The sequence below is a fragment of the Vipera ursinii genome (genome assembly GCF_947247035.1).
Source record: "Vipera ursinii genome assembly, chromosome: 2".
In the NCBI taxonomy this organism is placed as follows: domain Eukaryota; kingdom Metazoa; phylum Chordata; class Lepidosauria; order Squamata; family Viperidae; genus Vipera; species Vipera ursinii.
Genome location: NC_139513.1, coordinates 274,906,693 through 274,923,987, shown reverse-complemented (window position 1 = coordinate 274,923,987; position 17,295 = coordinate 274,906,693). Strand labels below are relative to the sequence as shown.

Genomic DNA, 17,295 nt, shown 5'->3' with positions numbered 1-17,295 from the left:
AGTTTGGGTCGAATTCCTTCAGTGACCCGATTTGCGCCATTCGGAGAATTTTTTTTTAATTCTGCCGCGGCCGCTCGGTTGACTGTGACACGTTCCGAATTTGCCGCCTTTGCGCGACAATTCCGCCAATTCTCTGGTCTTCTGTCTATCCCACCTTCGTCGCCAATTGTTTGGTTCTGATAGACGAGGACTCAGAGTGGTTTAACAATGAACGAGTTTATTGAATACACAAAGTCAACTGTCAACTGTCAAATGTTGCAACCTTTTATAGTGGTAGTGTTTGAACTGTAACCAATCAACGGAGTCTATTTTCCCGCTTCTAGTTTATTGCATCCAATGATTGCACCTGAATCTCCCGCTCAAAACCCAGCTATATTGCAATCTGCTATTTCCCTTGTTAGCAACTATTTACATACACAACAAGGACAATGAGAAAGTCAGTGGATTTGGGAACATCAAATAGAGCTTCTAAGACCGGACACATCTTCAAAATACCAACTAGTTGTTGTGAACTAGCCACATATTGCTACCTGCCTGGCCTATGGGGAAGGGACAAAAGAGGTGTGAAGTCTTGCCATTTTTTTATTAGTAGAGGGCAGTGGACATCCTGGAGGAAATTTAATTTCCAAAATGGTGATTTTGGGCCAAGTTAATGTGATTTTGTTCAAGCACAATTGTTGGATAAGGAGATTTGGCTGGGTTAGTGACTGATTGCTTCAAGAGATAATAAAGAGAGGACTTTCTATTAATCTAGCACAGGTGCAGATCATGGGGTCCTCCTAAACTTGCAACTCCTGCTTGAAGAGCAGGTGGCATGGATAGGAAGGCTTTTGCATAGCTTAGTGTTGCCCACCTGTTGCACCTGTTCCTGGACTGGGAGACTGCCCATGGTCACTTATGCTCTGATTATCTTCTGAATGGACCACTATAATTCACTCTACATGTGTTGCCCTTGAAGGGAACTGGAAGTTTCATCTGATGCAAAATATAGCAATGTGGGCAGTTATGTGTGCTCCTAGAATAGCACATATTACACTTCTGCTCTGCAAGCTGCATTTGTTGCCATTTTGCTTCTGGGTCTAATTCAAAGTGCTGGTTTTGTCCTTTAAAGCTCATCATTATTTGATGGTTGGCCCAATTATATCTTCCTGCCCTGCAGAAGAAGCATGTTGGAGGTCTCATCTTCATAAGAAACCCAGGGTAATATATTTCCCTCCTCCCCTGGGTAAGATTGGCTTGATCTTTACCTAGGGCAGGGGTAGGCAACCTTGGCTCTTTTATGTGGACTTCAAATCCCAGAATTCCTGAGTCAGCATGACTGGTTCAGGAATTCTGGGTATTCAGGTCCACAAGTCATAAAAAAGCCCAGGTTGCCTGCCCCGACCTAGGGAACCTTTTACAGTCCCTTATACATAACTGTGTCAGTAGGTCTGGGGATCTCAAAGCAAGAATGAGTTGATAAGATGAGTGAATTTTTTTACCATTAATTCTCTCTACACTCTTGCTTATAATAGTACTGCTGATGTTACTTTTAAACTGACATTTTTGAGATTTGGATTTTATTATTGCTTTTTATTGTAGGCTACCTAGAATCACTTTATTGTGAGATGGGCAACTATAAAATAAAGAAGAAGAAAGGTAGGAAGGAAGGAAGGAAGGAAGGAAGGAAGGAAGGAAGGAAGGAAAGAAAGAAAGAAAGAAAGAAAGAAAAAAAGAAAGAAAGAAAGAAAGAAAGAAAGAAAGAAAGAAAGAAAGAAAGAAAGAAAGAAAATTGGCTTAACAAAAGATGTTCCATGTGGGCCAAGGCTGAGATGTGGTTCAAAACATCTTACCAATGATGTTTATAATTCATTGGCTAATGCTAGGCCAGATACCACTTCTCAGCCTGACCAAGGATGCTTTCCCAAAATGGTTGTCTTGAACAGTTTGCCAGGTCACACAGCATGACTGGTTCAGGAATTCTGGGTATTCAGGTCCACAAGTCATAAAAAAGCCCAGGTTGCCTGCCCCGACCTAGGGAACCTTTTACAGTCCCTTATACATAACTGTGTCAGTAGGTCTGGGGATCTCAAAGCAAGAATGAGTTGATAAGATGAGTGAATTTTTTTACCATTAATTCTCTCTACACTCTTGCTTATAATAGTACTGCTGATGTTACTTTTAAACTGACATTTTTGAGATTTGGATTTTATTATTGCTTTTTATTGTAGGCTACCTAGAATCACTTTATTGTGAGATGGGCAACTATAAAATAAAGAAGAAGAAAGGTAGGAAGGAAGGAAGGAAGGAAGGAAGGAAGGAAGGAAGGAAGGAAGGAAGGAAGGAAAGAAAGAAAGAAAGAAAGAAAGAAAGAAAGAAAGAAAGAAAGAAAGAAAGAAAGAAAGAAAATTGGCTTAACAAAAGATGTTCCATGTGGGCCAAGGCTGAGATGTGGTCCAAAACATCTTACCAATGATGTTTATAATTCATTGGCTAATGCTAGGCCAGATACCACTTCTCAGCCTGACCAAGGATGCTTTCCCAAAATGGTTGTCTTGAACAGTTTGCCAGGTCACAAAAAGGCTGCCATAATACACATGGACAGTCATACCACATCCAGTTATAGAAAAAGAGACTTACTACAATGCCCCCTGCCACCCTTTCCAGGACCTTTCCACTACTGATTGCCTGTAGCATTATATATTTCCCCAAGGCAGATGGGGGGTGCATTTCTAATCAAAGCACTGGACTGCATCCACTCAGAATATTTTCTAGAAGTATATATGAAAGGAATTCAAAGTGGCATGCAACTCTGGGAGTGATTGATGGCTAAGGGCCTGCCTTTGGCCCATTTAATCTTTTGTAATTTTTAATCTTTTATCTTTTAATTTCTGTTTTAATATTATGTTTAACTATGTCTCTTTTAAAATTTTTTTGTTAACCATTCACTTAAGTGAGATGGGAGGTACATAAACTTGATAAGTAAAGAAATAAATTCATAAATAAAATTTTGGGGGAACTCAGAATGATGAATGCTGGCACTTATCCTGTCAACCAGTCTGATTCCAATCCATGTATTTATTGTAACTAAAAGAATAGAAAAATGTTAAAATCATGTGAAGCGAGCACCAAAGGTTGTACGTTTATAGGGGGAATCCGTCAATTGCCTTTGAGATGAAGAATTCAACAACAAAATTAACAGCGACTCAATATAAACATCATAAGGTGCAATTATTACCCTGAACCAACCCAAGTTGAGATTATTATTCCAGAGTTTACCCTTGTATATAAGAGATGACTTTCATTATGTCCTTACCATGTGATGAAAGAGTATGGTTATCCAACACGTACATTAGCTCATATTTTCCTCCAATGGTTCCCTTCTGTGAATAATGAGTTCCATATGTTTCAAGAAATTTACAATATTCTCCCTTCTCATAAGTAGTTGGCAAAAACTTTAGATCTTCCAGGAATGTCTCGCTCAAGCGCAAATCACGTTTTCGCATTTGGAAAGATCCCAGATATATATTAGATTTGACATGTAAATAGATGGAATTCTATAAAGAGAAAACAATAATACATAAGTTATTATATCCACAGGTAGCGAGTGAGATTGTGGGATTCTTTTACATTGTCCTCTGATTATTGTAAATTTGTTTATATGGGCAATTCTCAGGTCATAGAATCCATAAGTAAAGGTAAAGGTAAAGGTTCCCCTGCACATGTGTGCTAGTCGTTTCCAACTCTAGGGGCCAGTGCTCATCTCTGTTTCAAAGCCGAAGAGCCAGCACTTGTCTGAGGACATCTCTGTGGTCATGTGGCCAGCATGACTAGACGCCAAAGGCGCACAGAACGCTGTTACCTTCCCACCGTAGTGGTCCCTATTTTTCTACTTGCATTTTTTACGTGCTTTCGAACTGCTAGGTTGGCAGAAGCTGGGACAAGTAACAGGTGCTCACTCTGCTACACGGCACTCCATAGTGCTCTACAACATTCTTTGAGTGGTTTACAAATGTCAGCATATTACCCCCAACAATCTGGGTCCTCATTTTACTGACCTTGGAAGGAGGGAAGGCTGAGTCAACTTTAAGTCCATCAGGATTGAACTCCGGACTAGGCAGAGTCAGCCTGCAATACTGCATCCTAACCAATGCACCAACATGGCTCATAGACAGTTCTTGCCCATAAAGACAGCATATGATATGCTTGTACAAACATGGGAATTGGAGTTCTTGTAAAGCCAGATTTAGGTACACCAGGAATTGCCTGTTTTTCAAATTTAATTTAGTTTAATACATTGAGTTTTTAGCAAAGGGTTCTCAGCATGCTCTCTTTTTTACACCACTCTGTGCCTGGTGATTAAGGCAGCTATATTGCAGCCAAGTCACAAATAAATTATGAGTCATTAAAAGTATGTACATGTGAGAATATGGAAATTTTATAGAAAACACAAACCCTGAATATTTAAACTTTCATTTATTTCAAGTGACCATTCTAATGGTTCTTCCCCACACACGATAGTGATTGTCTAAGCTTGCTGTCCAGTTCTGATGCCCATGACCATTTTTACTGAACAGAGCAGGCATTTTTCCAGAGAAAACACCCAGTTTTACCATGGAGTGGTCCAGGAAAGTTTACCAAATTATGTATTGCTATTCTTAATTGTTGGAGTATAATTAAGAGGAAGTGTTGATCCTCTTGAAGAAGGCCATGCTACTTTATAAAATAAAACTTGGTATGAACTAGATTTAATTTTCAGGTAGTTTGGTCATTAGAGACAGCTGTTATTCTGAAAATGCCTAAATCAGGGGTGTCCAACTCGCAACGTCACATGATGTGTCGCAACGTATCACGGCTTTTTTGTCATTGCCAGCAATAGGGTAGGCGCAGTTTCACTATGATACATCTGACCTGCGGGCCAGCAGTTTGACACCCCTGGCCTAAATGAACAAGTATTTAGAAATCATGATTACTTCCTCCATGATAGAAAGCCATTGCTGAGATGGCATATGGTTTTTACTATGGTTGCTGCTGTACTGGTGTGAGTCAGCAAATGAAAAGAGAAAAGGGGGAGAGGAAGCTCAACTCTAGCCTTGAAGTGCAGGTGTATTTCATGTGGGCTAATGAGCTGAACTGGCTGTTAACCAATATTAGTAGACAGTATTCCCATCAGTCTAGTACAGGGGTAGGCAACCTTGGCTCTTTTATGACTCATGGACTTCAACTCCCAGAATTCCTGAGTCAGCATAGCTGACTCAGGAATTCTGGGAGTTGAAGTCCATGAGTCATAAAACAGCCGAGGTTGCCTACCCCTGGTCTAGTATATAGGTGCTGGAGACCAGACCCTGGGGGTACATCAACCTCCTCATTTGATGGGGGACTTGCTGTCAGTCTAACCCAACAATGGAGACTGAGAGAAGAGAAAAAGAGGGGAAGAATGAAGAGAAAAATTGCAAACAACAAAGACTGTCATTAGAAGGGCATGACTGCAGAGAAAATCTGGGGAGTAAATTTAATGTGAGTATGCAGACCAGTTGTGAGTTCCTGGTCAAAAACAGAGAAGAAAAGTCAACACATGGCTTCCTTGGAGGAAGAGAAGTCCCAGAGAAATGGTACCTTCACCCAAGATAGGAAGCTTGGAGACAGCTAGTTATGGACAGAGGGTAAAACCCAGTCTCTGGAGAGGAACCGGAGGAGATGCAGATGAGCATTGGCTGAGGAGATCCAAGGAAAAGGGATGAGTTGGTGCCAAACATGCTCATTAATAAATCTGGAACATTCCTTTCTTTCACTCTTGATAACTCTAGAGCAGGCTGGCTGGCTGAGGAATTCTGGGAGTTGAAGTCCACAAGTCATAAAAGGGCCAAGTTTGAAGACCCCTGCTCTAGAAGGAAGAAGAGGGAGATAAAGTGAAGGTGGAATAGTTATGCAGAATTGACTTGGGAGGCCGGTGTGTGGTGTAGTTGGTTCACATAGTGTGGTGGGATGGAGGGTTTGTTGTCACTGTGTTGGGGGAAGAGAGCACAGGGGGAGGCTCAGCTAATCTCAATGTACACATGTTGTACTTTGACAATAAAGGTTTATTATTTATTTATTTATTTATTTATTTATTTATTTATTTATTTATTATGTATTTATGTGGAGAGTAAGAAGGAAGTAGTCTCTGGGAGGGAGATTTCTTCTTAAGAAGAAGAAACCTGACCTTGGGTAGAAGCCAAGATCTTGTTGTATATACCTATTGTAAATACTTCCATTGTATATAGCAAAGGAGAAGCATATAAGCCTCACTGTCACACCTCCATTCTAAACTACCCAGTCCCACTGTGATACTGAAAAGATCCAATTTCTGATCACTACATTCTTGGCTACAAAGCAGGGTTCCCAAATTGATTAGTATGTGGGTTGGGTTAGAGTTCTAGGTCATTGTTTCATCCTGTGTGCCTTACTCGAGAAAGTAGGCAGATGACTATAGGTTTCATGTCTCTGTATTCATGCATTTTTATTTTGATTATCAAGATAATCCATTATGGGGATTTGCACAGTACTTTATCCCATAAACTAATAAAACAGGTTGGATTCTTACATCATGCTAAGACACTGAAAAACTAAACAAGGTTAATATTTTTTGATATTTCAATAACCCAGTTCAGCATGAATTCAGCCAATGGCTCAGTGTTTCTTATGGCATGTGAATTATGGTCCCTCTGGAATAAAGTATATTCACCTACGATGTATTTTTTAAAAAGCTTACCGTTCCTTTGGCTTTTTTCAAGAACTCACTCATGTTGGCTGATTTGCCAGAATGGAAGCCTCCCTCAATGTCAGCTGTTACATTGGACTCAGTTGGTTTCAGTTTAAGAGATAAGCTCACATCGAAAGACTGTGATTTTGTTTTGAATATTTCTTTCATTGTTGATACTTGGTCACTGTAGAATTCACTTGTAAAGCGTTTGTCTCCTCTTGTCTTGAAAGGCAGAAAATGTACAGTTAAATGGCAGACTAACAGATAGGTAATGATAAACAACATAGGCTGTGAGACACCCTGTGGTACCCCATGGTGTGCTTGGTTTAGACAAGACACTAAGCCATAAGTTAGTCAACCAGATTTTGAATTAGCACCACTGGTAAATTTATCCAGGATGTGGGACGTTTCTCTCTGTTTGAATCACTCCTGTTAGTTTCCTTCTTAGTGTAAGTCAATCAGTGTTTGGCCACTTTCAGATGTGTGGACTTCAATTCCCAAAATTTCCAAGCCAGCAAGAGAGTTGAAGTCCATACATCTGAAAGTGGCCAGGTTTGGGAAATATTGGTGTCATCCCAATTCCAAGGTCAGGTGACCTTCAGATTGCTCTGCATAGCTGAACTGTATATCTGTAGCTAACAAAATCATCTAAATGTGTGAGGGGTGAAAAATATGTGGTGAATTAGTCTCTCCTATACTACACAGACTCATAAAAGGATGCTAAGGCCAACATGAGGCTATTTCTTCTTCAGCCTTCTAACTAAACAATAACAAATAAAATTTGGTAGTGTGGTGATCCCTTGTGTCTGCAGGTGAATGTTTGAAGAGGGATAAAATTCCACATTTTTGTTAACTAAGTAAACTACTTGCTTTTATTATTATATATAAATAAAACACCAATACACAGAATGCCAACTGTATCCAGCATAGAAAGTGTTTTTTTAATCTCTATGGTGTTGACAAAATATTTATAACATATGCCATTCAGCCATATAGGGGGTACAGCTGGTTGAAAATTCTGTGTTGCAGTCCTAATGCCTATGGTCAACACTATGATGGGAAGTCTGAATTAGGAAACATAGATAAGGAGCCCTTAATATCACCTGTCTTCCCCCCCCCCCTCAAAACTAGACAACACTGCATTTTGGCTTGCCTGTTTATTTTGCTATAACAAAATCTTGATCTTGGCTAATCTCAAAAAGCAAAGCAGGACCAGAACTGAGGGCTATCTGAATGGGGAACCAGAAATTTCAGGGGTGCAAGCTAGACAAGGCAATTTTCAAAAAATCCAAGGCAATGGCAAATCATTTGTGTAATTTTGCTAAGAAAATTACATGGACGCACCCATGACATTTTAAGAATTGAGGCTGAGCCAAAGTGGATTTTACCTTTTGATGCAAAACAAAACTCTGCTTTACCCAAAGAAGCTTACGTCATAATTGAGGACAGCCGTATTCCATGGCTTGCGGTAATAAGTGGCTGTGTTCCCATCACGGACTCTGTCACAGATGCCATTGTAGAACTCATTGTGAAATGCAGTTTGAGCTGGTTTCATTCCCAGTATATTCACACTAAAAGAAGGAAGGAAGGAAGGAAAGAAGGAAGGAAGGAAGGAAGGAAGGAAGGAAGGAAGGAAGGAAGGAAGGAAGGAAGGAAGGGTATTAATCATCGACCTTCTCATTGTACTATTAAATGTCATATACTAACAGAAAATCAAGCCAGTACAACAAAGACAAATCTGTAATATACATAAAAATAACAAAGATATACTTTTTTTGTCCTAGCATTTTTCCACAATTTCATTTTTATTGAATATGTGTTGATCCATTGGTTGCAAAAAGAACTGATGAAGTGGTTTGTCACCTGAGCATGATATTGTGGGCTTAAGAGTGACTGGCTCCAAGTCATCCTTGCAGCAGGCATGCCTAAGGTGGGACTAGAACTCATAGCCTCCTGGTTTCTAGCCTGGTAACATAACCACTAAATTCACACAAAGAGTATTATGTTGCCTTAAATGTTAGCATACATTGCCTGGTAGGCTTTAGTAATTATTTAACTCAGTTTTGAGCCTCCCTGACTTCTTAATATTTCTGGGTATCTTACAAATAATAGAAAAGAGAAGAAAATGTATAAAAGAATCCTAGCTAGCCAAGGAAGACCAATAAAAAGTCAAAGTTATGAGGATTCTACAATGACCCTTTTCTGTAGCCTGGCAGGTTTTGAATTATTTTCAGAGTATCATTACAGTGGGACTTGTTCAAAAGTTGTGTGTGTGGGGGGGGATATCACTCTAGAGCAGCATTTCCCAACCTTAGGAACTTGAAGATGCGTGGACTTCAACTCCCAGAATTCCCCAGCCAGCTGGCTGGGGAATTCTGGGAGTTGAAGTCCACGCATCTTCAAATTCCTAAGGTTGGGAAACGCTGCTCTAGAGGGTAAGTGCCAAACCAGGGAAAGTATGGTTCCCGGAACTCATAAGATCACACTGTTTCAAGGATAGCAATCCACATTATCTCATGGGTTTACATGTTTATACCTATATCCCTATCCATTAATGGGGCTACACTGGATTAATCTGAAGCCCTTTCTAAAGCTGATCAAGATAATTTGGAACAGGTTTTCATTTAGCTAGAAAAGAGTGGATGAATCTGATCCATTTTGTATTTGCACATCTGTAAAGATCTAGGCTAGATTGATTTGTTCTAAGCTGGCATGCTGCTGCCATGGCAGCAGTACAAAACAGAGGAAATAAAACGGGCTTTGCTAACATCCATAAAATGCCAAGATTAGCAGATTAAAAAATTCTAATCACTGATGGGCAGATCTGTTCTTCCCAATGTAAAAGCAGCTAAAAATAATGAAGAATTTACATCTTCATGAAATCCAAATGTGGGATCAGAAAGCAGAATGGTAATTCATTAACCACAAAGGATTGATTAAAAAGTCTGTACACCAGTTAATCATTAAATGTTCAAATTTTTTTTAAAAAAAGTGTTCACATCATAGAAATGTCATATGATACTTAGAGGAAAATACATGATAGGTCAGAGCAAAATCAAGAAATCAAATAACTTTTGAGCTCTCCTCTCTCTCTCTCTCTCTCTCTCTCTCTCTCTCTCTCTCTCTCTCTCTCTCTCTGTGTGTGTGTGTGTGTGTGTGTGTGTGTGTAAATAAAAGTCAGATAGGAGGAATGTGATCCTACTGGGACTAAGAAAGGTTTTCACAAATTTTGTATTCTTGAAAACCATTTTGAGGATTCCAGCCTTATAAGGTAGCACAACATGTAATTCTTATTCTTCTCATGAACATTTTCTAGAACTCACCCTTGTCCAGCTGTTCTTCCAAGTTCTGATACCTCAATGTCACGATCCCCACAGGGTGCGCGTTTCATTTCTTCACAATCATCTTCATCAGAAAAGTCACCACAGTCATTTTCCGTGTTGCACACCAACCTATTCTTTAGACAAAATCCTTAGTGTAGAACAAAGAACAAAACATTTATAATTATAGGTAAGTGGATATGTAGAATACTTTCATAAATCAACACTGCCTTCCCCAGTTGTGTATTGGACTTCAACTCCCCAAATTTGCAGCCTACATAAAGAAACTGCCATTTATATCAGAATGACTGACTGATTTAATGTTACTTTGTCTTGGGGGGAAAATACTACAATACTTGTTTGAATGATATAAAATCCTCTTCTATATCATCAAACATTAATAAACTTTACTGAGGTGTTTTGGTGGTTCAGTTCAGTGCAAATATAACTACATCTATATGCAGTGGTGGGATTCAAATATGTGAGCAACCGGTTCTCTGTGTGGATGCTGCTTCCGGAAGTCCATTCTGGGCCTGGGCAACAAAAAAATTAGCTACCAGTTCTGCAAAAGTGGTGCAAACTGGGTGATTCCCACCACTGCCTATATGACATATAAATATAAAAAAATATAAAATATGTTTTTATATAAAAACCTTTGAAAAGGGTTTTTTTTAATTGAAAAGTTTTAAAATACAGTTTTCCTTTAAGAATCCCCCCTTCCCCCTCCCTCCTCCCCCCTCCCTACCTCCCCTCCTCCCCCCTCCCCCCCCCGACTTCCCAGAGCTAAATACAAGGTATATATATAAAAAGCAATCATAAACAATCATATACTAACAATTATAAACTCTAAAATCCATCACTCTCTAGATTATATAAGATAAAACAAATAATAATAATATTGAATATGTATAAAAAGAAACTAAGATAATAAAAGAAAAAAAAAACGAAAGAAGACTTATTCAAATGCTACATAAAACTTCTTAACCCTATACTTGTTCTGGATAAAATCAATCCATTTTCTCCATTCCATAATATAGCGTTCTTGCGAATGATCTTTCAAATAGGCCGAAATTCGCAAGAATTTTATTTGGTGAAATGCAACAGTCATCATCATATAATAATGCAGTGAAAATAGTACATGTTGGTGATTAAAGTATACTGGAACTGAACAAGATCTTGTTCAGCTTTTTTAACCAGAAACATCATAATACTTTGACATTTAATATTTCTCTGAACATTACAGTGTGGTTCTCCCATCAAAATATGGCTTATAAAAATGCATGCACAAAGAAAATATTACTGCAAAAATCACATTAGCAAACAGAATATTTATTTATTTTATTTATTTTATTAGATTTATATACCGCCCTTTCCCGAAGGACTCAGGGCGGTTTACAGGTATTTAAAACAAGAAATACAAAAGTTAAAAACAATTTTAAAAATTACATCAATCCCTGGAAAAAAAGTAAAAACCCCAATTAAAATTAAAATTAAAATTAAAATTCTCAGCCTGGGCCAGAGAGCTCGAAGAGCCAGGTCTTCAGGTCCTGGCGGAATGAACGGAGGTCAGGGGCAGTCCTGAGCTCCACGGGCAGCTGGTTCCAGAGGGCAGGCACATTCACTGAGAAGGCTCTCCCCCTGGGTGTTATCCGCCAGCAATCTTTTACCGGTGGCACCCTCAGCAGACCCTCCCTGTGGGAGCGCACTGGACAAAGGGAACTTGATGCTGGCAGCAGGTGTTCCCTCAGATAACCTGGACCCAAGCCATTTAGGGCTTTATAGGTCATCACCAGCACCTTGAATCTCACCCAGAGGGCAACCGGGAGCCAATGCAGCCCGCGGAGTAGAGGTGTTACATGGGAGTATCGGGAAACCCCCATCACAACTCGCACAGCCGCATTCTGCACCAGCTGAATCCTCCGAGTGGTCCTCAACGGCAACCCCATGTAGAGAGCGTTGCAGTAGTCTAAATGGGAGGTCACGAGCGCATGAGTGACTGTGCGTAGGGCATCTTGGTCCAGGTAGGGTCGCAACTGGCGCACCAGGCGAACCTGTACTATGAAAGCTGAGAAAAAGCAGGGAATGGGAGAAAGCTGTTTTTTGGCAGCTTAAAAAGCAAGAAAGAACACATCAGCCAGTGTGTAATTTTCTCCTTTTGGAAGATGATTCTGGAGGCTCTCCTTGAAAAGAAGCCCACTGTCCTAGAGTTTTAAATCATTGGGATCTGGCTTTAAATCTTCATCTTGTCATCAGACCACTACTGTATAGTCAGTGATAGCAGTATAGAAAAGATGTCGGAGTCTCCATACCTACCATTTTCACATTCAAACTCTTGATTCCCACAATGACCTCTCTCATCTGGACACAGACCTTCTGCCTCACAGCGCTCTCTGTCACTCAGGGCTACAGTGCATGGCTTTCCTCCGAACTGTCCAAACTTCACAATACTCCTTGAGCGGTACTTTGTGGGAGATATTAAAAACACAATTAAGAAAAGACTCAAAATCAGCCAGCTGTGGGGGACGGGAGAGATGAATGGCTAGGGAAAATGAGGCTGGTTCTGAAAGCCCTCCCCCTGCCTTTTAATGAACTTCAATAAAACATTGAAGTTTAATAATACTTTATAAATTTTAAATTTGATACACTATTTTTATGTTTTAATATGTGCACCACCTAGAATCCCTCTGCGAGGGATATGGGCAGTTTCAAAATATGATAAATAAATAAAATAAATATACAAGGTGAAAGAAATGGAAATATGTGTTGTATTGTTCCAAAATGGAAAGGATGAGAACTTCAGAATCCACAGCTGTTAGGAGGAGGATGGACTATCAGTCAATCACTGGATGATCATTACAACTGTTGTTGTTTCTCAACTCTAGCAAATTTTAAAATGCGTGGACTACCAATTCTGAAAGTTGAAATCCACATGTTCTAAAGTTGCTGCTGTGAGAAAGCCAGTGTACAGCTGCTGAAAATGTACACATTTAGACTGTGAAAAAGGAGTAAAATGGGTGATCTCTTATCATTCATTCAAATTTAACACTATAATTACTGGACAGCCAGTGATTCTTATGCAGAATTGACATGGGAGGATGGTGTGTGGTATAGTTGGTTCACATGGTGTGGTAGGATGGAGGGTTTGTTGCAACTGTGTGTTGGGGGGAGAGAGCACGGGGGGAGGCTCAGCTAATCTCAATGTACACATGTTGTACTTTGACAATAAAGGTTTATTATTATTCCAAACAAGAAACCCTTTTTTATTTTACTATTTGAAACTAATATCCACCAAGGAGCCTATACTTCACAAATTTATCTTCTTTACAAGATAAATTTTAATGCAAGATAAATTATGGAAAAACTACTTACTTTTTCCTTTGAGCATGGACTACATGGCCCCCAATCACTCCAGGTAGTCAGTAAGCAGTCAATGGGTTCTGGAGCATTAAGTTGTCTGGTAACCCTTAGAACAAAATAGTCTTAAAGTAAATTGAAATGTTTCTGGCTTAACACTGTTTATATGTACAATGTTTGTATCTACATATTGAAAGGGAACAATATGACTTTGTTTGCCCAGTCATTTAGTTGCATGCCATCTCATTGTGGTCCCTCAATACATAACCTTGCATGAGAATACTTGATTTCAAGATTTCACAGAAGCTACATTTGGGAATACTGAAAACTCCACGACCATAGGAAAAAGGGGTTGAGTCCTGCAAATGATTTGCAATTTCTAGGTGCAATTTTTATTTTAAAAACAGAATTCAAGCAAGAAAGATGTTATTTCACATGGCATAGTACAAAGAAGCTTTAAAATATGATTTAATATGGGTTTGTACTTTCATATTTTTAAAAGAATTCTCAGAAACTTTCTCCATACCACTGATATAGGAAAAATCAGTGAGGACTCAAGATAACAGGTGTGCATATATGTGTTTTTATGTGGTTGGTAAGCAGTTACCTTTGTCTTGTGTTTACTGTCAGCAAACCATGGAAAGAGGCAGTGTTTAGCTCATTCTTCTTCCATGCTGTTCCTATATTGGCTAGTTATCCTTGAAATAGATCTTGAGAGGAAGTTGAGGCTGGCCTCATCCATCAACATTTTAGGATGTCAACACTTAACACTAAAGTACTGAGCATTTGAACTCAGATATTATGTTCCAATTTGCACATTTGCTATTTTTAAATCCCTTTCACTCAGGTTAGAGAGATGTAACTTCAAAATCCTTCCTTCCTTCCTTCCTTCCTTCCTTCCTTCCTTCCTTCCTTCCTTCCTTCCTTCCTTCCTTCCTCTTTTTGTAAAAATAAAATTTGCGCACAAATAAAATTACACGTGAGATGCAATTTGGGGCAGAAAAGAACAAGCAGATTATATAAAGTAGTCTCAGAATCTGACCAAATTATACTTTTATGAATATTTCTAATGTAAAAATATTTGATTTTTTTGTTTGAAATTCCAGTATTCCAATTTGAGGTTTAGAGGTACACAAATTTTAAAAATCTGTTACTAATAAAATAATGCTCATTTAACAATTTGATTATTTTTTTGCATGGAAATAATTTCTATTGTATTCAATAGGTTGACATATTGTTCAGAAGCATCTGAAAAATGGCAGGAAGCAGTAGTTCTCTTACTTTCTGTCTTTCAGAAATTTATTTATTTATTTTATTTTAATTCCATTTATATCCTGCCCTTCTCCGAAGACTCAGGGCAGCTTACAAGCTTAGCAGTAGCCTTCATTCTATGTATATGCCTGCTTATTAGGGCTTTCACACACACCCCAAGCGGCATTATTACAAAGTCATCTTAATTGCCCCCAACAATCTGGGTCCTCATTTTACTTACCTCGGAAGGATGGAAGGCTGAGTCAAACTTGAGCCTGGTGGGACTCGAACCTGCACTAATTGCAGGCAGCTGGTGTTACTTAAGGAGGCATTAGCCCAATGCTCCACCAAGGCATAAATAAATAAAAAATAAAATAAATAAATAAAAATAAATAAAAAGCAGAGTACTAGGAAATTTGGAGTACACCCACAAATGCTATGAAATGTTATCTCTATCCCATACAATGGACTTACCTTGCTTTTCCTACTGAGGCAAAACTATTTGCTCCTAAACTGCAGAGGACTCCTATAAGAAACAAAGAAGTAGACATGGTGGTAGGTCTTCTAAAAAGTAAATCAGACCCAGATTCAAATCTTTTATTCTGTTCATTTTTTGTTAAATATTAAAAGGACAATAAATAAAATGTGATGTCAGATGAAGGTCAATGGTCATATTGTGTACTGGGAAGTGTCCTGGACCTCATTGTACATATACTCAATTTGGCAAATATACTCAATTTGTACAAATAGAGAAAGAGGGCAGATGGGAAACCCAAGCTTTTGAACTCAAATTCAATAAACCATGAGCACTGATACCTCTGCAGAATAAAGTATGGCAGAAATGGGGTAAAATGGTAAACAAGATTTTTGTAATACTATTGTTCAATAGGAACTGATGGAAATAAGACATACAATTCAGGACAGCAAACCTATCCTAAATGGTAGTTTGTGATGCTCCTGGCCCATTAAATAGCTGGGAGACATATTTTTTCCCATATTTCTTAGATGGCATCTACCACCTGCAAGACTAGCAAAAATGTTTACAAATATGTCTAGCAATTGTTGGAAATGCAGACATTGCTGGCTGAGGAATTCTGGGAGTTGAAGTCCACAAGTAACAAAAGGGCCAAGTTTGAAGATCCCTGCCCTAAAGCAAAGAACTATTGGTCAAAAATATATAGGTGGCTAGAAAAGATAATAGAAGCACATGTAGACTATAAACCAGAATTATTTCTTTTAGGTATAATCTCAGAAATTATGATAAAAAATGTGCATACTTAATATTACATATATTAACAGCAGCGAGAATTACATTTGCTTAATAATGGAAAAATGAAGAAATACCATCTGAAGAAAATATAATTAAGAAAATTTTGGACTGTGCAGAAATGGATAGGCTTACATTGAGAATGAAGTGAAAGCAAAATTCAGAATACTTTCAAACATGGGAAAATGTTTATAAATGGTTAGAAAAATGGAATAAAGGGTAGGAATGGAAATTGTACTATTATTAATGTCAAACATATAAACCCAGACAATGTGTTGCTTAATACTAAAGACTGTTACTGTAAAAATAATACACACACACACACACACACACACACAAAAGGAGGGATGTGGTGGCTCAGTGAGTTAGGATGCTGAGCTTGTTGATCAGAAAATCGGCAGTTTGGCGGGTTGAATCCCGAGTGCTGCATAACAAAGTGAGCTCCTGTTACTTGTCCCAGCTTCTGCCAACCTAGCAGTTCGAAAGTACGTAAAAATGTAAGTAGAAAAACAGGGACCACTACGGTGGGAAGGTAACAGCGTTCTGTGCACCTTTGGCATTGAGTCATGCTGGCCACATGACCATGGAGATGTCCTCGGACAAGCCCTGGCTCTTCGGCTTTGAAACGGAGATGAGCACCGGCCCCTAGAGTTGGAAACAACATTGCACGCATGTGTGGGGTAACCTTTACCTTTATATATATACGTGTGTGTGTGTATTTCCACATTTCTTTAGTTGCATTGCAGAATAACACTGTTATTTTGAGGAATTTAGTGACATATTTTGATTTAGCCTTCATTTTTAGAAAATCCTAGAAGTCTGAGCTAACCTACTTGGGCTTTTTTATTCTTCTTCTTTAAAAGAGAATAAAGGAGAAGGGTGGATCTTTATATAGCTGCAAAGCTTTTATTATTATTTATTATTGTGGAAGTGTCAGAATTCTGATTCCCATTCCAGAGCCATGTTCTATCCAGTCAAGATCAGGTCTTGCTGTTTCATGACCATAGTAGAGGTCATGAAGTCATGATATTAGCTTTTAATAATAAAAAAAAAACTTTATGGTTGTTGTTTGTGGGGAGCTTCTGTACAGAACCTAACATTGGGTAGTGTGGAAACTGGCTACTCTTGTGTTATTTCTGCTATAAAGGAGCTCCTGGCAGCTTATAAGAAATTTGGGTATCATTTTGCTTGGCGTGTATGCTTTTTATATTATGCTTTAAAAATCTTATTTACTTGAGCTAATAAAAAAGGTGTAATAAAGATTTAAATTGCTTTATTTACTGGTGCTTATTGTCTCTGCCTCCAAAAGAGCCAATTGCCTGGGCACCTGATCAAGGCCCTGACACTTAGCAAAATGTGTGTGTGTGTGTGTGTGTGTGTGT

The 17,295-nt window shown here is 38.7% G+C and overlaps 1 protein-coding gene across 1 annotated transcript in view; it reads right to left on the bottom strand.

Annotated features, from left to right (window-relative positions):
* LOC310634651 (complement component C9-like) overlaps positions 1-15,197 on the bottom strand; it is a gene marked incomplete at both ends in the record, with an annotated part of 29,122 nt that extends 13,925 nt beyond the window's left edge. The window contains 7 exons of the mRNA XM_083353167.1: positions 3,296-3,536; positions 6,731-6,943; positions 8,154-8,292; positions 10,045-10,192; positions 12,355-12,502; positions 13,411-13,504; positions 15,121-15,197. Of these exons, the coding sequence (XP_083209293.1) occupies positions 3,296-3,536; positions 6,731-6,943; positions 8,154-8,292; positions 10,045-10,192; positions 12,355-12,502; positions 13,411-13,504; positions 15,121-15,197 (1,060 nt within the window). The remainder of the gene's footprint in view (positions 1-3,295; positions 3,537-6,730; positions 6,944-8,153; positions 8,293-10,044; positions 10,193-12,354; positions 12,503-13,410; positions 13,505-15,120) is intronic.
* Positions 15,198-17,295: the final 2,098 nt, after the last annotated feature.